Source organism: Geospiza fortis, unplaced genomic scaffold, assembly GCF_000277835.1.
Source record: "Geospiza fortis unplaced genomic scaffold, GeoFor_1.0 scaffold55, whole genome shotgun sequence".
NCBI classification, from domain to species: domain Eukaryota; kingdom Metazoa; phylum Chordata; class Aves; order Passeriformes; family Thraupidae; genus Geospiza; species Geospiza fortis.
Window position 1 is genome coordinate 4,620,965 of NW_005054308.1, and position 25,362 is coordinate 4,646,326.

Sequence of the window (25,362 nt, forward strand, 5' to 3'; positions counted from 1 at the left end):
GAGCCACGATCCCACCCCAGCTGAACCTCTGCTCTAACTCACTGCAGCAGTTCCTGGGCAGGCAGAGCAGCCAAATGGCCACACAGCGCTACGTTTGACCTTGGTCTTCAGTTCATTCAAATCATGAAAACCCCTGGCAATCTCTAACAGCTGTGTTTTCATCCTGGCTTAACACATCCTGCCCGTCAGACTGCATTAAAATACACACCTAACAAAAGAAAGTGCTTTGGATGAAGAGTCCAACGTTTCTGGATCATGTAAGAAACGTTGGCTTTGCCCAAAATCCAAACTCCGATGTGACAAAATGGGATGACAGTCCTCTTCCAATGGATGGTTAGTCATCCTCCCAGCCTGTGGGGAAAGCTGAGCTTCTCCAGATTCGCTGTCCTCCTGCCAAGACTTGAAAGCAGGAAATGGATCTAGAAGATAAAAAAAAAAGACACAAAATGGTACTTTTCTGTTACCAGAACTATTAACAAGAGTCGAAACAAAAATGCGAACCCAATGCTTAGTCTTGTATGCTCTAGAGGATGTGGTGTCATACACAAAGTGAATAAAAACAGTGAAATGCATCAGAAAGCTACAAATTCTGTCATATAACTGAAAGAAAAAGGTACTGAAATGAAGTATGCACACTAGGATCCCTTTTTCAAAGTGTATCTTGGGAGTATGCATTTCTGAGCAGTTCAACAGTGTAAGAGAGTCTTATTTATGTATCAGAAATATAAAATAAGAAGAATATGTTTATTGTCCATTCCAGGAATTTGCTGTGGAAATTAATTTTCATACTGTATGCACGTACTTTGAAAGTCGGTCCTCTTGGTTTTGAAGGTGGTTTAGGGACAATGCCCATTTGCTTAAGTCTTTTTCAAGGAGTGTTTTTGGGTTTTATGATAAAATCTACCTTTACAACACTAAGAAAAAGAGATTTCTTAATTTGTGGAAGGTGATTTTTTTAGGAGGGAGATTCCAAAACAATCAATTCTTTCAAATCCCTATGAAAAGCTCCTTGCTAACATTTCTTATAATTGACATGGTTTTCTTGCTGTCTAAAAAAAAAAAGCTGACACAGCCTTTCAATTACTTCAATTTAAAATCCCACCCCCCTTTTCCTTTCAGAGTTGCCTGTTCTTTTTCCTAGTTCAAATCAGAAATTTGAAAACTGGGTTCAAAGTGTGCAGAACAACAATAAAACCCACAAAGTAATCTTCAAAAAAAAATTAACCCTTGTACCTGCTTTCCACTGCACATTTACTAAGTATGATTGGGAATTTTTTTGTTGTTTTTCAGCTGTGATCTTGCCTGTTTGCACAGTACAAGATACAAGAAGGGGACCTTTTTGAATCAACAAAAAAGCTGCAGATCAGAATATTCCCAAGATATAAGGGACAGCAGGTGAAGGGTTAGTTAGAAAGCAAACCATCAACTATCAAAAGGCAGATAACTGAACGTATGGCGAACCATACTTACCCTCCCCTTCTCTCTGCAGATGCATTGTTTTGAAATCAATGAGGGGGAAAGTGATAGGGCATGGCGCTAATAAAATGAAAAAGAATGGCAAAAATACTAAAGTGAACATACAGCACAGTCAGAACAAACTATACATAACATGTAAAGCAGGAAGATACAGTACCAGGGAAAAAACATCCCATCTTTTTGGACCAGGCCCTGAGCACTCTCAGCTTCCAAGCAATTCCCATGGTAGGTAAGGATGCTCAGTCCTCAGCCAATTTGAACTTTTTACTGGAAAGGTTTACAAAGAACTGGTAGAGGAATAGTAAAGACTTATTGCAGTTTTATAAGAGACTTGTGCATCCTCACATGAACAAAGGCAAGCTCTAATGTTTTTGATCAGAGCTTGTAAATAATAGAGATGGTGGTGATTTCCAAAAAGCAGGGCAAATGCAGAAGAAGTACTCAGAAATATAAATCAATCATTCTGCATTTTCACCTTGGGCCAGCAAGCATTTGGTGTTGATTTTCAAGAACTCTGTTGCATACAGGCCTTTGAGTTTTCTATTAGATTGGCTTTAATAACCCAAACCTTGGAACTGAATTTGGACTAGTACAGATTTCTTAACAAAGTCACTCTACTTCAATGGAATGCCACAAGGACTTGCAGTGCCTTGGAAGGCTGAGTTCCTAATAACCATCCTAAACAGGACTGAAGTACAGTCAGTGTTCAAATACTTCACAGTGAAATTAAGACCTCTTGCAAAGAACATGATTTATTACCAAGAAGTTATAATATAAATTTATAAACAGATATGCTGCTTTATTTTCAAAACAAAGGTCATAAAGCTATTTGGGGGAAGTAAAACCAAAAGCAACTTCATGAGCAGATTTAAGGAAATCATGAAAATGGATGCCACAAACCTTCTGAGAATACATATTAAGTCATCTTAACACAAATAGAGGATGCAACAAAATGTAATGTGCAAGTAAGCAATTAAACTAAATAAAACACTGAAAACATAAACAGGATTTTTATGTTTTAGCTTTTGTTCTTAACTTGGGCAACAAGAATGGAAACCTGGACTCAGTGTCTTTGGACACCTGCAATTTGACTTCTCTGTGCCATGACATACCCTAAATGTGCAGTTTGCTAGGGCTCAAGAGCACCAACCAGCAAATACTGTACAAAACAGATGAAGCCAATCACAAGTTGCAAACCTCATTATTTGCAAAAGGGTTAAAAGAGAAGTGTGGGCTGATGAAGTCAATTAATTTGCAAGACAGTCAACAGCAGTGACAAACCAACAATCAGTTCTCACCATTTGAGCTTCAGGACAAAGTTCTATGTGCTGACAGCTCCAAGATGCACCGTTACAGAATACACATTCCAGCTTTACTTCCCTCATTTTAATACTTCCAACACTGCAACCACAAGTTAAGTGCAGTGATTCCTTGCTACCAGTGTCTTGCTAAGGTTTCACTGTGACACTTAAAGGCATCTCAAGGAACAGCTGTCACTGAAGAGCCTGCTGAAAGTCAAAACCCTGTCCCTGCACAGTTAACCTGCACTACATCTATCAAGTTGTACTGCAGGTTTTCCAAACCAGAACTGAGTGGCCTGTGGCCATTGCACTGTCAGTGACAGCTCACTGTGGTTTAGCAGCTTAGATCACTTGCATTTTTTAAGGTGTGATGACTCCAACACCAGGCAGAGGAAACACGATATAAGGAAGACATAAAAAGAGAAGTATTTTGAAAAGAAGGTATTGACAAGAGTGTTCTGCTCTGGTTACAAAGAACTTATGGTTGTTATAAGTAAAACAAAAGTTTTAAGAGTTTAACCAGACATTTGAGCAATAAAATTCAGTCAAGTCACAGGCTCAGGGAATTGCTGAACCTGGAAGGCAGTGAAGAATAAGGTCAAAAACATAGGGAATCCTGAGAGAAAACTGTTACAAGCATTTTTCTTCTACTAAAATGCAAATCGTGGAAGGAGAAGGGGCACAGAAAAACATCCATCTGCAACTTCAGCCTTTATCTGAAAATTAAGAGCTGCTTCAAGTTGTCCAATGACATGGAAACCAAAACAACCGACAGATTTTACTGAAAAATTGAAATATGAACTGCTGTGTTTGGCAGGTTAGCCATTTTAAGTCAAATTCAGCCAATTCAATAGTTTACACTTAATAAAACAAAGACAAACAAGACACAATGATAATTTAAACTAAATTATATAATTTGACAAAGTGACTTGGATGAGAGACTCAGGGTCATGGAACTTCTAAAACAATAAAAAACAAAAACAAAACAAAACATGCCACCTAGAATGAAACTTGGACTTTTTTGCTTTCTTTCTTTGGTCTTCCTTATATTTTTTAAGGTCCTTAATTAAGTTGCAGATGGTTCTGAAACACAATGAGACCTATGTCATGACTTGGTCGATCTTACCATGTGTACAGGAACATGCTATTGTCTCCTGCTTTTACTTTGTAAATAGTTTTATTTATCACTCCTCCCTAACTATAGTGTGAGCTAAAGAGTGAGAATTACCTTCCCATTTGTCACCCTCAGACACATTCTTCAGATCCAGATGTGGTACTTGGACAGCCGGAGCTTCCTCGGGAACATGAACGCTGCCATCCCCCAGCACCTCTGAATCAGGGTTTGGATTAAGATCACAAGTCTTGCTACTTGAATCCTGTATTTAAAGAATAGAACGATTTTATTATTACCTAGCAGCTGGAAATCAGGTACTTAATCAGTTCCAGCACTTCTAGAAATTTTAAGGAAAAAAGAAATCTCTCCAAACGCAAGGAATTAAAAATAGACACACACCCCAAACAGCAGTCAATTATTTACATTCCAAAACATTTCTTACACGAGATGCATAAGCATAAACTTGCTGTGCTGCCCTAAGTTTCTGTGAAGTGACATGATGAGCTCTCTAACAGAGGTCTTGCAAGCCTTGCAGCACCAACCACCATAAGATGTTAAAAACTAAATTTACTGTGTTACTTCACATTTTAATTTCTTATAAGATGTTGTGTACCTGTATATAAATGAAATCTTTCTTACCAGAAATGCCTCTGAAGATTTTCTATCATTGCCATCAAGCAATATACTATTTTCCCTAAAAAGAAGACATAGACCTCATTATCATTTTAAATGGACATTATCATTTAAATGGACAGTAAACACTATACACTTCCTTATTTCTTTTTCAAACCCCATGCAGTTTAAGCAGATAGCCAATGTATTTACTTCAGGCAATAATTAAAACTGTGGGGGATAAAAGTTATATTACTTTTTTCCACTTTCTGATCTTCGCATTGAATTTCAAGTCGTGGCATGTAAACAACAACTAGACTTGAACAAAGCTAAAAATAAAACCAGCTCAGACCTTTATTCTCAAATAGAGAGTCAACATTTTAAAACTCAACTGAACAAAAACTGAAATTTCAATCAGTGCTGAACTAAAGCTGCAAATTAACAAAGGTTTCTGGCTAGTCACTGTTGCTAACATTAATTCTTCAATCATTAAGAGCAATAAAATGTGCCAAAATATTTTTTAGAAAATAAATTTCTATTCCTCTGTTTCTCTTGCCCAGAACATAGGGCTGTTCACAAAAACAAAAAGCTGTAGGTTAATCATATAGGTTTGTATGAGTACAGAAAACCACAAACCTTTCACTATTATTTTCTTCATCAACATCTTCATCTTCATCACATGGTTTCAATAATATGTCTGCAGTCTGTTAGGAAAAAGTATGTTTAGAAATATTCAGGAATGGCTCTCTCAACAGAAAACATTTTCATAATCATCTCTGACCACGAAACACCCTCAAGAACTAAAACCTTCTTGTGTGTGGGGATGGAAATCACACTTTTTAACCATGTGACATTTTTACATCTCAAGTAAGGCCAGTGACCAGGTGTTTTAATCACCAGAACTCAGATACTGACTTTTCATCTTCAGATAAATCATTTCTATTATTTCTTCAATAAAAGTTGTACCTAAAACTGTGACAAATTGTGACATGAAGTTTGAGGTGACTAAAATCATGGCTGTTTGTACATCCTAGTCTCAAAAACTTCTGAGTTTTTGTTGTATCTAACATATATGAAATGAAACAAGTTAGACAGACTTTTTAAAGGAGCTACTAATCCATGTTACTAAATAAAGCAGCAAGAATTGGAAGGGGATGAAAAAGTGCTGTCAGTTCTATGACACCATCTCACAAAACAAGTTCAGATGAATCCATGTCACCACTTTGTTCGCTGAAAGTATTTATGCCAAAGCCCAGTACTTGATTTCTTCAGAAAAGTGTCTTATTTGGGGGAATAAAAGAAATTTGAAATATAAAATATATCACTTGGTTTTAGACTTCAGGAATTCTCACAAAATTATCTTTACATGGCCTGAAGATAACATCAAGTTACCAGGAGACTTCAAACACACTAACAGTTGCCAGTTTTATGCTGCTGACAGCAACTGACACCCCTGTCAGAAAAAACATCATTCTTCTGCTGATATTATTTCAGTCTTCAAGACAAATTCCAATCTGGGGAAACAATTTTTAATTACAGTGCATTTGTCATACTCCAGCAGGTAATTTCCACCCTGGAAATGAGCTGTACAAGTCTTGCACAGTCACATTTACTCGACTTTGGAAACAGCTGCTTCTATTTCCATTTTGGGCCCAAAGGAGAACTCACATGCAGAGCTTTCTTTTCCTACAACCCTACACACTCCTCTCAAACTCCTTCCACACAGGAGAATCACCACATTTCTCTTCAACCTCTCCCCAAATGGTACAACTCTCCAATTTGAAACAGTGTATTAAAAAGATGGTAAAAACTAACATTGAAAGAAACAAAACTCCACACCAAAATATCACCTTACTACTGCCAGCAATGGACAGAAGTCTATCAAAAAGCAAAAAAAGGCCAAGAATGCCACCAGGTGTGACAAGAAAATATTTCTATTGTGCACTCACAAGTATCATATTCCCCTTTATATCCAACACCATGTTTTATGCATTTTGTGCTATAGGATAACAATCTAATTATTTTTTAGACCAAGTTTTGGCACTAAAGGAAAGAACCAGGACAATGAAAACATTCTGTGAAATTTAATTTCCAGAATGGGATTCCAAAACAATATGCTAGTTTGTGGGAACAACTGGAAAATTTGGCTTGCTAGGTGATTCACAGTCATTTGGGATCCCCAAAAGCAAACAAAAGCCCAAGAGCAGAACATATCACAATAGTGAAACGCACTACAGAAACATTTTGTTTTAATAAAAATACAGATTCCAGACAACTCAGTTTCACTGTGCTAAGGCATCCATTCCAATGTTTGCAAGTTCAAAGACCTATTAAATTCTTCTACTTAATTTAAGTCTACTAACAATAGGTTTGCTTATCTGGTTATCTTTCAGGAAACCCTCAGGAAGATTTATGGACTCACAGGCAAGAAGTTGAAAACCATCGCAGAAACTCCTCTACACATTTGTGACAAACCTCTCCACCCACATAATTCATCATGTAGATTTCTAACAACGAAAGTGTTACCAAATAAATAAGGAACTATAGATTTGTTTTTTTCATTGGAAGGTCTTCTCTGACACCTGCATATGCCTGATGCAGAGTGGAAGAATACTCTCTTCTCTTGCACTTTAACTGTTACCCTTGATTTCATTTTTGTCAGCACATATTTTACAGAATTCCTTGATTGCATCAACTAGGGAAGAGATAAAGATGTGCTGAAAAGAACAGGACATCTCTGCCTACCACAGAAGAAACTGGAAATAGAGAGGAAAGGCTGTAATTAGCTAATGACAAAACCAAACTTTCCTAGCACAAGCACAGCCAAGAGGCTGCAAAGTCTCAAAGTGACTGCCACCCTTTCCTGATCCATGCAAGGTGACTCTGGGCTATGCTGCCATGTCAGCTCTACAGCTTCTGCTCCTCAGGAAGCCTTTACTAACACAGATGCTGTTCCAACCACTGCTATGCTGCCTCATACTCCAACTTACCTCAGCAGAAGGAAGGGCTGGTATCTGTGAAAGAAGAATGGGAAAATATCAGTCAAAATACACAGAGATTTTTTAGCGCACATGGCACAACAGGAAGACAACTGACTGCAAAGAGCAAGAGCACCATGTAATGCTACATCAGAGCTCTTAGGAAAACTTGGATCTCTAGAGCACTAAAGTTGCAGCAACTTATGATTTGATATACAGGAGATTCTTCCTCTCACCTGAATGCTTTCTTCTTCCTCAGTTACAGTATCATGTTTCATAGCTTCACTGTCTAAATCAGTGCAAACCAATACTTCAGAGCATTCTCCTGTGTTTTCACTGCTACCAGTGTCATTATCTTCAATAACATCATTCCTAAAGATACAAACAGAAAGACTTTAGAAGCCTGCTGCTACACCTTAAAAAAAAAAACACACCACACTTTTTTCCCCCCCATTAAACGTTATCAAACATCAGGATGTTTTTTGCTTGGTTTTCTTTTTGAACAGAATTATTCTGACCTATAGGCAAAATAAATTATTAATGTGATGTTTTATACATCCAGACATGATAGACATATTAAAATGTATTTATTTGCTTCTTGTCTGAAGGGCCAGGCATACACTCCACACTTACTATACCAACCCAAGGAATTAAAACACAACAGCCAGAAGCAATGACATCCTGAAACTACAGGGACTCAATGACACTGCTGTGGCTACACTCCTCTCAGTACCAAAGCCAGTTAGGTTATAGCTACTGTCACTAGGTTCCCCTCCAGTGAGAAATCCCATTATTTCTAACATTTAATCTGCGGAGACTTCAACTTAAGGCATGTAACATTACAGCCAGATTAAAACTAATTGACACCACATTTGTATTCACATATATTCTTTATGTGCCACCACATGACTCTGTCATTCATCACAAGCCTTTGACTTCTTTGCCTTCCTTGCCCTCACTCAGAAAGAATTCCAGACCACATCAAGAAAGCTCCTTCTCTATCAGATATAGAGAAAATAAACAAGATGGGTTGAAAATTAACATTTTAACTCTTTTTTCTTAAGTCTAGCCATTAAATTAGCACTAAGAAATTGGCACTGGATCACTGCTTTTTTCAGTTCTTAATTTAACTGTATTTGCCTTGTGCACAGTCTGCTGCTTTAAAGAACCCAGACACCCCCCTGAAGAACAATATCACGTATCCTATCTCACAGTTAATCCACAGTGGAATGATGATCAGAAGCATTTGCAGCAGTGCCTGTGCCAGAGGAGGATACTGATTTCAAACCAGCAGTGATGGCACTTGGAGCCTCCCCCTCTGAGATCAGCCAACCTTTACAGCACTTACACTGGGACTGAAGGAATTCAGCTGCTCCAGGGCTGTGAGGCAATTACCCACTTACAAATTACTTCAAAGACATTGAATCTTTAGCACTAAAACTCAGATTTAATTGATCATTACCAGCAATGATTATTACTTCTATGATCCACTGCAAACTTTATCCCTGTCTTCTAAAACCACTAAAGATTGAACAATTTAGAAAAGAGCATCTGAGTCGCTGAACACTTCTTGTATTTCAGGTTCTGTTCATGTATTCCAGCTCTGAGCAACAAAGAAATTTAGGTATGAAATCCTAACAACACGTTCTTGAAGTCTGGGTATTAATCATGACTACTTATTTTTAATGAAGTACCAAAATGTACCAGCTTCCAAATGCTGCCATGGCAATCACTACACTCAGAATCTGTCCTGATTTACAAGAAAAATAAAATCTGATCATATAAGGTTGGAACCGTATGCAAATAGACCCACAGTGGTCATTCTATCCATTTTTGGCTGTTTCATTGCCACTGGCAGCCAGAGCAGTAAAGTAGCTATGTTGACATGGAAAGACAGGGTTATGAAACAGAATCTACAATGGCTTTAATATGTTAAAATTTTGTTGTGAGTCACATTGGTGAGCTAAGAATGAAAGGACTTGAGTAAATTTAAGTTCCTGTGCTATTTGCACAGAATTCAGCAGTAAAGCAGATACAACACTTCACAGCATTTTTAGCAACAAGATCAATTTAAAATATTGGCTTCAAGAGCTATTGATTACTGGCACCTGATGGAAGCTGATTTGTTTTAAAATAGATAAAACTGAACTCAACAGCCAAAGTTGCAACTTTTGGGTCAAGGTGGGGGATTTGGGTAGTTTTTCTTGGAAGAATTAAGATACACAATCCTACATTGTGTATACATAGAATTCATTACAGACACAACAAAATCTTACTGGTTGTTAGATCCTTCCTCATCCCCACTGGGATTTTTTGTTTCATTGTTACAGCCCAGTCGTTGTTGCTGTATGTGTTTCAGATCATTATCTAAGCTGCTCTGCAGGTCGAAAAGATGCTGTTCCACAGCTGCTCTGATTGTTCTTTCTAAAATGCTAAAAAAAAAGACGGAAAATTCCTATTAAGAGATCTACTTTAGCATTGATCATCTAGACAGAAAGGCAGAGATAAACCTTACATGACAATAATCTTTGATGGCAACACTTCAAGGCAAAAGAGACTAACTTTTCTAAAAAGCAGTGGAAATTACTGATTTACATGAATCATGTATGATGAAGTTTATCAACAGTATTTCAAGAGTAATCAACACATTAAAATAACTAACCTATTTTTTAACAACTATACACAAAAACTTCTAAAAGCCTTATATATTAATGTGACAATAAAATCCTGTGTTTATAACAGGCCAGAATCAACCCTGGAGCAGGTTCCACTTCACCACATGTGGCTGCACCCTCTCCTGAACAGAGCTGTCATCTTAAAAGGCAAAAGCCAAAAACAGCAGCAACAATCAGCAAGCACCTGATGAAGGACACAGGATACACCCAAAACTTCATCAAAAAAGAACAGTATTCTTTAAAAACAGACTGCTTTGCTGAGCACCTCTGAGGCAGCTCATCCCCAACACAAGAGGGCTCTAAAAATCTGCCTGTAAAAAACTTAAGCTATTTAATCCCATTTTAACTGAAATGGTGCTTTTATTTTTTTCCTCCACATATGGACAAAGAATTCCACTGAACTTTACTCAACATCACTTATGCTAAAATTACAATATGAATGCTATTATAAAATTAAGTAAAAAATTCCAGATGTGTCTAAGTGAAAAACCAAAGTTTTGGACTCTGGATGCAAGCACACTCTACTCTCATGCTCCTGCAGTCAACAACACTGACAGGCATTTGGTATTTCCTGCATTAGTGTTAAATGCCACCACACTAAAATATGTTCCTTCATAACTGTAATCAAACCTACTGCATTCATTTGAAAGGATACATAACTTCTATGCATGCTCTAGTAGGAGCACAATTCAAACATTTTATATTTTCATTATACTTACTCTGCAGAGGTTGGCAAGATACTTATGGGAGAGATATGAGCACTGCAATAAAAAAAGGAAAGTTAATATAATGCAAACTTATCACACTAAATAGAAGTCTTGAAGTCAACAGAAAGCAACCTAAAACTACTTAAATATTGCATGTGATGCAGCTAACAGAAGTAGAATAAACATGAAAGGAACACCCTGGTTTGCAGTCTTTTATTATTTAAATGACAAAATCTTAAGGAGCAGCATCACAAGGCAGAAAGTTGTAGAAGTAGCAAGGCAGATTTCAGTCTCTCAAGAGCCAATATTTGCTGTGTTATGAAGCTCCAAGCTCTCAGATGTATGGTTTTTCCCATGGGAAATACTAATCATTCTGTAGTCAAACATTTCCTGACACCTTGCTTAAGAATGCAGATTTTAACCTTGCTGCCTAAAGCAAATTCCAAATTACTTTGCTTTCCTCCACAGGTTCTTCCCACTGTTGCATAATTTTGTTCTGCAATGCTCAACAGATCTACAACACTCTCTGAGCACAGCTACAACATTCCAAGTAGAAGGCAGATCTTGGGAAAGGAGCTTGATTTTTGTAAAGCATCTGGAAATCTCTCGGCAAAGCCACTTCAGCCTAGAAAGCTCCTCGAGGAGGGGTGGGAGGGTGGAAGTCAACATAACTAACACAAGCCAGTTAATTCATGTGGGTGTGGTCCCTCTACAATTTTTCATTAATATGATTAAAATCTTATTATAAACAGAATTCTTAAAACTTCAGACAAAGTGACAATAAAGAATAAAAGATGAGAAATCTGCTATAAACAGCCCTGAATTGCAACACACGCATCTCACGCAGAAAAAATTTAATATTAATTTCAGCTTAAGTTGGAGGCAGGGAGAGAGGTAAAAAAAGGTTTTTTCTTTCTATTACAGATAATTAAGCCCAAAAAGCTGAAGAAAATTTTATTCTACTCTTTACCATGCAACAACACTGCTGCCAAAGTTGATTAAAAATATTATTTTCATGAATGCATATGTTAAGCCCTGAAATATAAGGGAGCTTGCCACTCCCCTGGAGAACTGAGCAAGTTATTACCTCTGTGAGGTGCCCTATCAGTTTTGACTGCTACGAGCCTTGCTTGCACTAAAAAATGCAGACAGTCTCTCTGTTTACCCAAGAATAGTTTCAACACAGCAAAGAACACCTTGGTTAGAACTTAGAAGGTTTATTATTAGTTCCATCACCAGAGAGAAATCACCTCAAGCAGACTCTTTGTTTTTCCTTCCTCCAAGTAGGTGAAACACAAGCAATAAAGGGCTTTTAAACATAAGGTGATAAAGTGGTTAAAGTATTTATTTAAAAATAACTATACCAGTTTGCCTTAGACACCTTGTACCAGGCCAAGAGCAGAGTGCATAGCATTTAAAGCCCATATGACACAAAGTGAACAAGCAGGTGTTCATAGATGCTTTTAATTTCTTTTCTTTCCTTTTTTAAAAATGGAAACTGGCTGACAAATCAAGTTCATCTTATGATTTGTGTGTGTGTTTGCCTGGTGAAAAGCCAAAGCTGATCTATTCCAAATGCATTGACAGAACAGGCAACACCCAACTTCTATTTCAAAGCAGACATAGCTTCAGGAAATTAAAACACCTGACATAGAAGCCAGATCTTGTAGCCACTGATTTCAAAGCTGCAGATCAAATAACTGAGGGGGGACACACTGACATTTTATATTTTTCTTACCAACAAAAAAATGGCAGGAGGAACTTTACAGCTTAGGGTATTTACATGTCATTTGTATTTCCATGCACAGAAGTTCAGCATAGCCCTACGACCTCTACAAAGTCAATTTCCTGATAAACATACTTTGTATTAACAATACTTGAAATAAAAAATAAAAATATGAAGCTACAAGTTTAGGTTCATGAACAAAGTAAGATAAAAGAAGCATGATCTTGGAAAAAAACCCCAGTATTACTTCAAAATATGACAAAATGTAGTTTTAAGTATCTATCTCTAAGTTCTACAAAGTTGTATTATAAAAGGTATGCTTGTATTCTAAAGGTACAAATACACAATTGTGTAGATTGAAATTGAATTACTATTAAAACAGTCACTCCTTGGACAGATTGGTAGAAAAAAATGAGGCAATTAGAGCACAGAACACTGCAACACCCTAATTGCAAAAGAGAGCAAGAAAAACTCAGTCAAGGGCACAAGTACAAACACTATTTATAGGAAACTGATGACTTGAAAACCTTTTCTTCTACCACTTGAGACAATGAGGAAATGTGTCAAGAACAAGGAGAATCAAACTCATCTCCAAAGAATCCAGATGATTCCAGACATGGTTCAGAAGAAAATTTTCCATGCTAGTGTGTAACCTTCAGCCCCCAGCACAGGATGGCTCTCCAGTGCTTTCACTCAATACCTTTGGGAGCATTAGAGGTACTCAGCAAAAGCTGTGCATAAATCAGCAGTATTACAAATCCCAAAGAATCCTCTTACTACATGAAGAATATCTTACATCTTCAACAAATCACTTCAGCAATTAAGCACTTTCTGAAACAAATGCGACAATCTTAAGTGAAAAGCCACTACAACTTCTAAGCCCACCTACCACAGTTCAAGGATACTTTTTAAAAGCTGTAATTTATAATGCCAGACAGAGCCTTAATGCAGCATGACACAGCAAGACACAGAAAGGTAAACATCTTTGTTTCATAATGCTAACTCCCTCCTGAGAGTCCCTCCAGCATTAGCTCCCCAACCAGAAAAGGTCCCAGTAAAAACATATCTCAAGTAGAAAAATACATTAACTGGAGATAAAACATGTCCAAGTTTTCCTTGGTAATTTCCTGACCATACACAGATTCTTATTTCTCATTAAAATAATCAGTTGTGCTATTATTTCATTTTATATCTCCAAACCACATTTAATCTCACATAATTTTAAAAGTTAAAGCCTTACTTATGATCATAGCAAAATTACATTTTCTTTTCATATATTTACCTGTGCAGCAGAACTTTGCAGGCCATTCTGATTATTTTTGCTATCCCAAAAGAGCACTTCAGGTAAAAATGCTTCATCTGGAAGGCAGCAAAGCGTGCTGTGGGCTGCTGGCTGTGCATGCTGCTGCCTGTGCTCCGGGGGCTGCCTGCGAGCGGCACCTCTGGAGTGCTGCACTAAACCCTGCAGTCTAAATAGAAATCGACTGCAACATGAGGTCACTCCTGACAATAAGCTGCCCAATCAACACTTGAAAGCTCTCCTAACGTGTTGTTTACACATCTTCCAGGATGGAAGGAGGAAAAAGTATTTAGATGCTAAAAACAGCACTACATTAAAATAATAATGTATTCTCTAGCAGTTTAGGCTGCTCTTCTATTCAGTCAGCTAGACCACGGATTTTGTCTCCCTTGGCAGGTGTTAATATTATCACTTCTCTCTGATCAGAGCTAGTTAAATAACAAAAGGGTTAACAAAAATATCCCAGAAGCAGCGAGGATGTTGCCCTTGTCACTGCATTTAGTGGAAACAAAGTAAACTGTTTATATTACTTACTGCCTGTCACATCTCATATTTTTACACATATAATTTTGAAAACTCCAAAACCAAAGAGATTTTACATTAGGCTTCTGACTGACAACATTTGAGATGAACTGCCCAATTAAAGCAAATATTGTTTGGCGAGGCTCAGGGATGAAAAATTTGGAATAATGACAGAGAAGGATTCTAAAGTACTTATTTCAACAGCATGTCTTAAAATTTAGCTGCAATGCTGAGTCAGTAATTCTTTACTCCAAAATACAGGACAGCAGAAGGGAAAGAGCCGTGGGGAAAAGGCTTCTGGTAAAGGAGCACAAGTTTCCTTTATGTGCTCAACGCCAACCTGGGAGCAACAAATGCTCCCTGCTGGATAATGGGCTCAAAGATCACTCCACAGGTTTATGAGAAATACCATTTTCAAGCAGTCACTAAACCAAAGTGCATAAATGATTATCCACATTCTCACAAGATCTCTAACTCAAAGTCAAATTAACACCATGCAGTGCAGGAAGGTCATAGGTTTCAGCAAGAACAAACAGAATGAGTGGAGAAAAAAAGACAGTGAGCAAAATTAGAAGCAAGTTATAGTCCCAATAACAAGGAGGAAGGTCAGATGTCCCATTGTACAAATCAAGATAAACAATCTCTTTTAGTACTCTTCATAGAGAGACCAAAATACACAGATATTTGGTTCCCAAAATCTGACAACAGCAAAAAGGAAACAAAACCCCAGCTTAAAGAACTACCAGAATCATGTTTAAGATCTACTTCTCTTCCTCCTTCCTGTATAAGCTGCCACAGGCTCTACGGCAGGGTAAAAATAATGCAAATAAACCTGCATTAACATTTGCTTTCTTAACTATTAATTTATTTTATGTCAAGAAACTAAGACCAGAAAAAGGCCACTAAATGCATACATAAAAGCCATCAGGTTTGGGAAAATATTTACAGTATTTATAGTGGTTAAAAGTTTAATAAAGAGCACTTTCTCATTCACTTAATTTCTTTTTAACTGTTTCCTGCAGTTGTTCTGGTTTTACAGTCAAAATTCTCCTTCTTCTAAAGCATTCCTCCTTATCCTTCCCCACAAATTATTTAAAATGCCAACTATAATTAATGCCTATTCATTTTTAATTAACCTTAAACATCTAGTAAAAATGTTTGTCTCTTCAGGCTATCCAATTTAAACTCTCAAACATGCTGAGTTTGTCACTACTGCTGTGTTTACACATTCCAGAAGCAACTTAATACCTGTGAATAGTTAAACCACAACTTTCTTAAAATGTATTTCAAACTAAAAATAAGAAACTTTATTACTGATAATTAACAATTAAAATATAAAATTACAAAACAGAATAATGAATTTATCATTATTTAGTATTTTACACCTTCTTGCCATGAAGCAGAATGAAACATGCAGCCAGCAGCTGAACAGATTCCAACCAAAAATCCACATTCTTGAAACTACCCATACTTAGGCAGTAACTCACTTGAGATTTTCCCTGCATTTCTTGTGCTTTTAGTCACATTTTTATTATAAATTCCTCCTCACTCATCCCTACAAGTTCTTACATGTAATGCCCATACCAAACACATGCTGCAGAGGGGAACGGGTAAAATTCACCATCTGTAGAATGTAAACTCTTAAGTACAAATAAAGCAGACTTAACAATAAAACCTTGCATACTACAAACAAGAAAAATATAAATCTGGGTATTAAGCAAGCACCAATAAGCTCTCAAATGAAAGTATGATTTTATGTTTACACATTCTTTTATGGGAATTGCTCTTAAAGCTGGGTCACCCTCCAACATTCCTGCCTATATCACATTTTGCACCTTCCAAACCTGCCCACAGCTCTCCAGCACCACGTGACAAGAAACAGTCCCAGGATTTCCCATTGGAAGGATGGTACAGAACAGGTTTGGATCTACGAGTATGAGGATTCTTCTTATCTCTGCTGTAGAATTTACTGTTTAAATACCACTTTACAGTTTCACTAAAATATGTTCTTTTTAACTTTCCCTGCATAAATCCCCATACTTAATCTCCTCTGATCCTACAGGCGTTCCTCTACTGAATTTGGGAACAGTTATTTTAACCCACTTTTTACTATTATAGGAACTGCACCTACTTCTAAAGCTTTAGCTTGTAGACACCAACACTTATCTCAAAAGTCTGGCAGTTTCTCTCTCAGACAGAATAAATTACAATCCAAACCTTAAACCCAAACTCCAAGGCAGAACCAAGTTACCTTGTTGATGCTGTAACATTCCTGGAATCTGAGAGACTCCCTGTCATATCTAGATGCACCACAGCTGGCCTTTCCACAGGTTTCTCTGTGCTGTCTTCTGGAAGTTCTTCTGACTGCTCAAGCTTTACATCTTCCTCTTCTTCCAAGAGATCATTGATCTAAGAAACATTTAATCAAAGTTAAGGGCTTGAAATGCTCCTTTCAAGAGGTCCAGGGAATTAAAAGAGCATGAAAGGTATGAAAGTAACATGAAGAAGGAAATACCTTTCAATTTTAGGAAAAAACAGGCACACTAGACTTGCTTTTATGTAAAACTGTAAATTCTACACCATTAACACGCTGCTCTTGAACACTGGACAAAAACTGAGAAGCACGAAGCACCTCTGGTGCCAAAAATGAACAAAAGCAGAATGAAGAAACAATAAAATCCCAACCACACTGAAATAATGAACTACACAACATTTCTTCTTCTATGTCTAAAACTAATAATTCTCCTCTATTCCACAGGTAGCCTTATTCATGTATCAGAGCATTTTCAAACCCTCCTAGGGAAGGCAATAAAGAAGTCTATGAACCCAAACTTCAAAGCTCGGAATGAACACTTACAAAGTTTCTGTGCTCTTGTCTATTTTTGTTTCTTTGTTTCCAAACACAGATGTTTTCACTGAAGCAGCAAAATATAGCCAATTTAAAAAGCAAAACAATATAGCCAAGTGGTAACTCAAGACAGCAAACTTTATTTTTTAAAAAGCAACTATGTCTAAAACATGAAAAGGTAAAGAGAAAAAAGTGATTCTGTTTGACTCCCAAGCTGCCTCTGTGACTGATTACAGATCTCCCAACCTTGCAAACCCAAAAATTAAAACAGCAGTCTCAAGAAAATATGCTTTATAGTATCTGTCACCAGTGTAAAACAAAAACACTAAATTAAGAAAAATTGAAACTTCAGAAGTTTAAAATTACACAGAAGACAAAGAGAAGATATTTGTTAGTTTTTCAAAGGGGTGTAACGTGTTATATGGCACCACATTCCAGGCAAGAAATGTATTTATCCCTGACTTTCCTCTGTAATTGCAAGAGGATGTGCCAGTGAGGCAAAGGCAAGGCCACCCACACACTGGGGCAGCTGCTGTGCCCTGCAGGGACAGCGGCCCTTCTGTCCCACCGCTCTGGCCTGACAGAAGTGCACTGTTGACATCTGGTGGAGACACCACGAAATTAAAGGGACACCCCACCAGCCCTCCAGCTAAGGGAAAAAACAAACAAAATCACACACCAAACAGATTTTGTACTTAGGAAACCCTTTTGCTGAAACACGTAACAAGGCACAGCCAAGGCAGTAATTTCAAAGCATGAGAGCACAGAGCAGCTCTGGTTTACAGAGCAGTGATCCCAACCCAGTGACTGCTCCAGCTGCAGGAGCCACAGCCCAGCTTTGCTCAGCAGCTCCCCACATGCAGCAGGGCTGTGGCAGCTCTCAGTGCCAGGTTCCTGCAAGGAGCTTTGCAGAGGGGCAGTGTTTGCTCCAGGAGCTCTCACAGCACACACTGCTCACTCCAGAACCTGCTGCCCAGCCTGGCACACCAGACCAACACCTACTGCAGGGGAGAGGAAGCAGCCAACTGCCCCAGCACTTGCCTTACCTGTCTTGCTAGAGGAAGGGTTTGTGAGACAGCCTGTAAAATTCAGTACTCTTTGTTATCCACCTTAGCAACTGCTTATTTTTCCCCTTTTTCCTCTTTACAAAAAACACATAATTTTCAAGTCTTAGAATCAGAAACACCATTAAAAACTTTGGCACAGGAAAGCCTCACTGATAACATCATCAAGTGGAGTGTGAGACCCTGCATGTTCCTGTAAGACACACTTAGAAACACTCTTGACCAAGACCAAAACGGAGTTGTTCTTCATTTGATAAAAAAAACAGTTCTTTATTCCTAAACTGATAATTAGAAAGCTGTCTATGACAGTGTCTGTGTTGGGCAGGATTTCACTGTTGGTTTAGTTCCTATGCATTTTTCAATACAGTACAGCTACACTTACTATAAAATCAAGAATTTCACAAGCACTAAGAAAATGTCAGATTTTGTCAGTTTGCAACAAACTTCTAAGTCATACTAAAGAAAATGTATTTCAATAAATCTTTCATAAACATAAATGTGTATAACAGACAGTTAAGTGGTAACATATAGCCATTCAAAATATTCTTACCTGCTCAGTTATTGAGCTTAAATCATTAGTAGATGAAAAATCTTCCTCTTCATTTTCAAAAAACTCATAGTAGTTCTCCAGAAGTCCTGCCATTATTCTGCTAACTAGTTCCTGTTCTTTCAGATCCTCCACATCTGTGTAAATGCTAAAGATTTCAACACTGTTTTAGTTTAAAAATCTAAATGCAACATTTCCCCAAAGAACACCTCTGAATGTCTCCTATGACTAAGTGCTATACTTCACACCATTACCCCCTACCCATTCTGAACACACAGAACTTTAAGCATGCCTTCACACTACTGCCTTATAAAGCTTTATACTATTTTATATTTAAAAATCATGAATTAGCAACTATTCAGTCAATTAAATTTTCATGAGGAGTATTTAAAAGTCAAATATTTTCCTGTGGAGAGGAAACAACAGTATAAGCTGGTACTTTACCAGTCTTTTTCCAGAACTGTTTTCTTGCTACAAATAGTAGCCTTACATACTATCACTAAAATATCTGAACCTCAGAATAAATACAGTAATGCAACAATCAAAACAGTGGTTTCTCATGGCACAGCTCAGAGACAAGCTGCTGTTTAAATCTTAGAAAAATTGTAAAACCAAACTGGGGTGGGTGGGAACAGAAAAGGATTCGGCCTGAAACATATTGTGCACTTTGTTACTGTTGCTCAGGGACCAGGAATGACTTTAAATTACAAAGTGACACTCAAATTCCCACAGAAACAGTGAATTCACTTTTATAATTAACTTACTGAAAAACATCCGGGCCAAAGACTGCAGCTAAAGAACTCGCTGACCAAATTTCTTCATGATGTGATGCTACATTAGCTAAAAATTTACACAGAAACTTTAACAAACTGTAATTAACAGGTGGAAGCTGCTGCAAGAGGAACCTCAACTTTCTTCCAAATTCATCTTCATTATTATAATCTGAAAAAGTAATAAAAATATTTTAGTCACAAAGAAGGTATCTTTTCCTATTTAGTAGTAATCAGCTTTTTGCCTCTGACAATTCCTTCTGAAAAGACAAATGATTTGATCAAACCACAACCTAAAACGTGAAAACTCACTTGCATTTGTTCATTATCCACCACGTTCTCCTCTGCACGTTTTCCCCAATTAATGCCCACTCAAATTCCTGATTTCAGAGGGAAAACTGTGTATTTTTGTTTTACCGTTGTTACATAACTGCTCCACAGAAGAGCTCTAGAGACAGCAACAGCTCCAACAGTAAGTTAACTGCCATCTACTTAAATTCTTCTGGCAGACAAGCTGCTTTGACACCTTTTCCTTTACAAGCATCCCATTCTCACCACTCTACCTGCTTTTATAATACTTAACTGATAAATCCAAGCTATCTCAATGTAATCATCTTCACAGTGCTCAGCTTGAAGCTTGCTGATTCAATTTCAGATCTGAGAAAGGGTCACCATAAAATCTCCTCATTCTCACCCCATTTAACTATACTCTTCATCAAAATATGTCCCCATAAATCTTATTTGTTACCTCATCAGCCTTACAGGCAGCAAGGTTCAAAGATTTACAGCTGTTTGTACCTAACTGAAAAATTTCATCTATAGGAAAAGAAATGTCAGGAAAGCAAAATGGGAGAAAGAAAGAGGCCTCTCTTTCTTTCTCAGACACTTGAAAACTCTTCTAAGATCAGTTAGAGAGGGAAAAGCACGTCTGAAGATGATGAACCATCTCTGCCCCTCTAGATGAAAGAGCAGAGACATCCTAGTCCTTGATACCAAAGCAAAGAGTGAGTAAATTCCCTGTTGAGCATGTACAGGAGCACCAAGCAGGATCTGCAGGATTTCATTTGCTCAGACACAGTCAACACCTACAGCAGCTGAATACAGGCAACCAAGCACAGAAAATGGTTGTCTAAACACATTACACATTAAAATGAACATTTCATTGACAGTTCTTACTCTAGAAATTGCACTTTGAAAACAGAACAGAAAAAAAAAGGCTTTAAAAAGTACTTTAACAATGTAGACTTTTATAAGAAAGGGACCACAGCAAGGTGATAATCAGACCACTCTGAACATACACATCTCCATGTTTTGTCTAACCAATCCCTTCTGAAACTTAAGTTCTAAACGACCAGAGACCCCAAGGCAGAACGTTCTTACCCCTAACTGAAGTCCTCTGGCACTAAAGCAGGGACACACACTTATGGGACACAGGGCCAGATTCACACCTCAATTAGCCAAATCACCTCTCTTTGAGGAACCACCTGCCTGCAATGAGCTCCTAACGATGCACACAGGCCACACCCTGCTGTGTAATGAAGGCATCCTGAGAACTGGGCCTGACCTAACTGCAGAACTAACACATGGCTCAACAATTACCACCACCTTCTGCAGGTCTTTAAGCAATTCCTCTGCCTCAAATGCAGCTGATGATGTAATTCTGAAAACTGACTGAGATGTCTATCAGACAAGCAAAACCCAGTTAGAGAAAATACAAAGTCTCATTTTAGCATCTGAAAGTACTGTTTAAGTGTTTATGTGGCTTGATTTCCTTGTTACAGATAACTTTAAATTTTTTTGAAATAACTTTTACACTTTAAAAAAGTCAGTAAAGACAGTAAGCTGCAAGTTTAAGTGAAGTTTCTCTACATGTTTAACAAAAGGGAACTAAATGGGGACTTGCATGCTAGAAACAATCCATATGTAAACCTATCCACAGTGATCTATTCTAAGATGAGAGGAAAAAAACAATTTTCACACTAGATGTTACAGTCATAGAAGGGAATTCTGCTGTCACACCAAGTGAATATACGTCAGTCCCATTTCCAGTCCTGACAGATAACATTGCAACCAAAGTGCACAGCAGTACTATCACTATTATTATTACACAGAGCACCAAAGACACCTTGGTGCCACTACAAATCTCAATTCAATCCTGGGTTTTACTCTTTAAATCATCAAATAAAAACACTGAATCAAAAAGAGTTATTACCTTGAGAAAGTTGCATCAAATGTATGTGCAAACTGCCTGGAATAACTGGCTCTGGAAGTTCTTGAAGAAAAAATCTAAGAAGGCTAATAGCTGAGGGTACATCTGCTTCTTTAACCAGGTCCACATCTTCTCCATTATCGTATCGTTGTCGGAGCCACTCCACTGTCTCAGCATTCCCATTGACTTGGAAAAGTCCTTCTTGTTCCAGACCCCCTGAGTCAGAAAAAAAAAAAATTGCAGAAATAAACTTTTAGCTCTGGTATGGACAAATATATTGGGAAAAATAGAAATAATCAGCTATGCACAATTCCCATACTGACTGAAACATTTTCTGGACAACAGTTTTGCACAGTTCTCTTCCCAACACACACGTTCCTGTGCCCAGTAACAATAAAATAACATGGGAAATGTTAGCAGTACCTAAACCACAGCATTTCCTATGAGGTGCCCTGCAGAGCTGACTACATTACTATTGGCTAGAAAACAGTGATACACATAACAGGAGCAAAGAAAGGAAGTAACCCAAAACAACCAAATCACATCCAGCTGAATAATTAACTTCAGAAACAAGTACTCTTCAAACCCCACAACCCATTCTGTAAGAATGACAGCGAAATACATTATTTTAAATACAGCAAGGTGATACATACCATGTTCCTCAATATAGTCCACAACATGGCGGACTATGAATGGAACCTCATTGTCTGGTTGCCCTTCTTGCTGCAGCTCATCAAGTGGAATTCCAAATATTTTGTTAGCAAGAACAGAGTTGCAGTTACTCAAGGAAGGGGAGGAGCTCTTCCTCATATCTTTTTGCAGCCAAAAATCAAAGCTGTCTTTTCTGTCAATAGGAGAAATTAAAATCAAAAGTCCCAGTTCAATGTATGTTTTTGAAAGCATTAATCTGTAACACAAAGTGGTTTAATTACCTAATGCAAATACTCTCACTGCTTTAATGGACAGTTCTGTAGTGACTCCAAACACAGCCAACTCAATAAATGACTACCACTGAGGTGTTCTGTCCAACCCTCAACAGAGGACTGAGAACAACATATATAGCAGGAAGGAAAATGCAGAAAATTCTAGTTAATACATTACTAATTAAGTTCTAAGGTATTTTGGTAAATTCCTCAGAACTTTTTCTGACAGTATTTAGTAGCCAGGTTTTCAGAACTCAATATAAAAGCCTTTCAAAAGGAAATGAAACCAGTGGATCACACCAAACCAAAACCCCAAGTTCCAATTGTATGAAATGATCAAGTATTTTGTGATACTCAACTGGGCTGTAATAATTTTAAAACATACTTGGCATTTTCTGGTCTACATAATAAAGCTTTCAACACCTGCATCAAATTAAATTTTTTACTGATCAGAAAACCCCCAAAGCTAGTTTCTAGATGCTCAGTGATACCATTCTATCATGCAGAAGCTCGAGCTTCACTTGTAAGTCTTTGCTTGATAAAGGATCTAGATCGATAACAAAGGGCAGTGTAAGTCAGTCAGGCTGTAATCCTGTCAAAAAAAATATTTCTTCTAGGAAAGAAAAAACTGTCCTTTCAAAATAACTAATAAAAAGAAAAGAACACATACTTGCTTAAATGCCAGCAGTCACTTTGACAGAAGCTGGCACACAGAACATGAAGTAAATGCTGTTAGTCAAAGCACTGCAACCAAACTAAATTTCTCTGTTTACCAAGAGGTAAATTCTAATAGATTAGACATTCTGAAATTCACACTTGCTTTTCTTTTATTTTTTCCCCAGCAAAAGAAGTTAAGAAACCCACCTCAGAGTACTTAAACAGCCGAGTTTGAAAAACCCTTTTTGCGCCAGCTGCCCTCACTGACCAAGCATTCTTCTGTCATTTATGGTTGTTTAAGATTATGGCAAAAGATCAGCCTGTAGTTCCTCATTGAAGAATAGCAGAACTCGATCAGTACTTCAGCAGTTAATCTGAAAATAAGGAAAATATTATTAGATCATAAAGTTTTCATCAGTTTTAAACTCAGTCAGGAATCCAAACATCACATTAGAGGAATTCTTGTCAAATCATCAGTTTCTTGTTCTGAACAAGAAAGCATAAAGACCACATTAGCACAGCTTATGAGAGAGCCCCTGAAACAGCAAATCCCTCTTTTCATTTATGAGTTAACCAAATCTGAAGGGAAAGTTAGCACTGGACATCTAAGTCTTAATAATTATGAAATAATTTGCGACTCATTCAATCCTCTTCCAAAGAATCAAGGAGAGTTAAGTAGGTTACACAGAGGGTTTTAAAGTACCTACCATGCTAAAATATTTAATGGCTATGAAATTTTTAGAAGGATCTCAAGCACTGGTCTAATCTAACATCTTTAAACAGCAAGAGCAAAACCAAAATCCTAAGGAACCTTTACAGTCAACCAGTTTTTGATGGTACTGATCATCCTTTCTAGGAAGTTGACTACGTGTCCTAACTGCCAGTTCAAAGTCCAAGCGATCATCAGGTCTGGATACAGGAAACAACTTCCCCCATGTCAGATTCCATAGAACCACCCACATTTTTGCCACCTTTTATTTAGGATTCAGATTATCTGGACATTTTTTCATGTTCTCAGCTCTCAAAATAGCTACAAACCACAGTAAATTGCCTTTCTGATTTTCTGTGGCATTAAAAATTTAAATTGCAGCTTCATGGCACAGTGGAGCCAATGTAATGCCCAGAATCAGTCAGAGTCACATCAGCTCCTTGATCTCCCCACTACCTGTTCTAAATAAACTCAAGCAACTGTGATTGGGCAAAATAAGCTTGTGACATACACATAACCACAACACTCATCACCAAAACTAGATAAAAAAGAGGCTTTCCCCAGCGTAAAAAAATGCACTGAAACCTTTTGTTTCATAACTGGAGATTGATATGACAGCCTGGAGACAAGTACCTTCCCTCCCTTTGTTCTCCCACAGCTCCTGCTTCTGTTCCACATCAGGACAAATAAACTTTATCTTCATTTGCAAATTCCTGACAACCAAGCCCTCTGCTTTCAGTACCAAAATGCCAGACCATTCATTAGCCTATCACAACAGGAGCTCAGAGTACTCTCAGTAGTTTGAATAAAGCAGTTTTCCTTCTCCCAACCCTGCCCAAACTGCATCCATGTGCTAAGGGAGTTGGTCATAAGCTCTGCATAAGACTGCTTCCACCTCCTCAGCATTTTCTTGCATTGAGGCCTAGAGGAAAAAATATTTCAGGCTTAGAAGTGTTTAAATGGTCTCTGTCTACTGCCTTGTATTACACACAGGTTGTAAATCTCTTAAGCCTCATACAAGTGAATCCTGGCCTGAGATCAGGACTCCGGGGGAGCTGACAACAGAAAATGAAGGGTTATATTCTAGTCAATGGGTTTTACTTTTTTTTTCCACCCTATCATATTCAAATCTGCTTGGTTACTAAAAGATCCTACCAGATTCCAGCAACGAAGCAGTTGCAATTCATGACCCCCTATAATTTATGGAGGCCTTGTACAGCCATT

General features: G+C 37.7%; 1 protein-coding gene across 3 annotated transcripts in view; it reads right to left on the reverse strand.

Moving 5' to 3' along the window:
* The window catches only part of FAM13B (family with sequence similarity 13 member B), a 37,156-nt gene that overhangs the window by 10,255 nt on the left and 1,539 nt on the right, over nt 1-25,362 (reverse strand). For 2 of the 3 annotated variants that reach the window (XM_031055169.1, XM_031055168.1), the window contains exons 2-15: nt 23,637-23,803; nt 22,503-22,693; nt 21,853-22,065; nt 19,635-19,812; nt 18,874-19,018; nt 16,663-16,820; nt 10,876-10,917; nt 9,758-9,913; nt 7,718-7,853; nt 7,494-7,517; nt 5,140-5,207; nt 4,531-4,585; nt 4,006-4,153; nt 209-419 (exon numbers count right to left, since the gene is read on the reverse strand). In XM_031055169.1, the coding sequence (XP_030911029.1) occupies nt 209-419; nt 4,006-4,153; nt 4,531-4,585; nt 5,140-5,207; nt 7,494-7,517; nt 7,718-7,853; nt 9,758-9,913; nt 10,876-10,917; nt 16,663-16,820; nt 18,874-19,018; nt 19,635-19,812; nt 21,853-22,065; nt 22,503-22,659 (1,691 nt within the window). In that variant the 5' untranslated portion in view covers nt 22,660-22,693; nt 23,637-23,803. Of the gene's footprint in view, nt 1-208; nt 420-1,470; nt 1,537-4,005; nt 4,154-4,530; nt 4,586-5,139; nt 5,208-7,493; nt 7,518-7,717; nt 7,854-9,757; nt 9,914-10,875; nt 10,918-16,662; nt 16,821-18,873; nt 19,019-19,634; nt 19,813-21,852; nt 22,066-22,502; nt 22,694-23,636; nt 23,804-25,362 lie in introns of all 3 variants that reach the window. The other variant, XM_031055167.1, reaches the window with a different exon arrangement.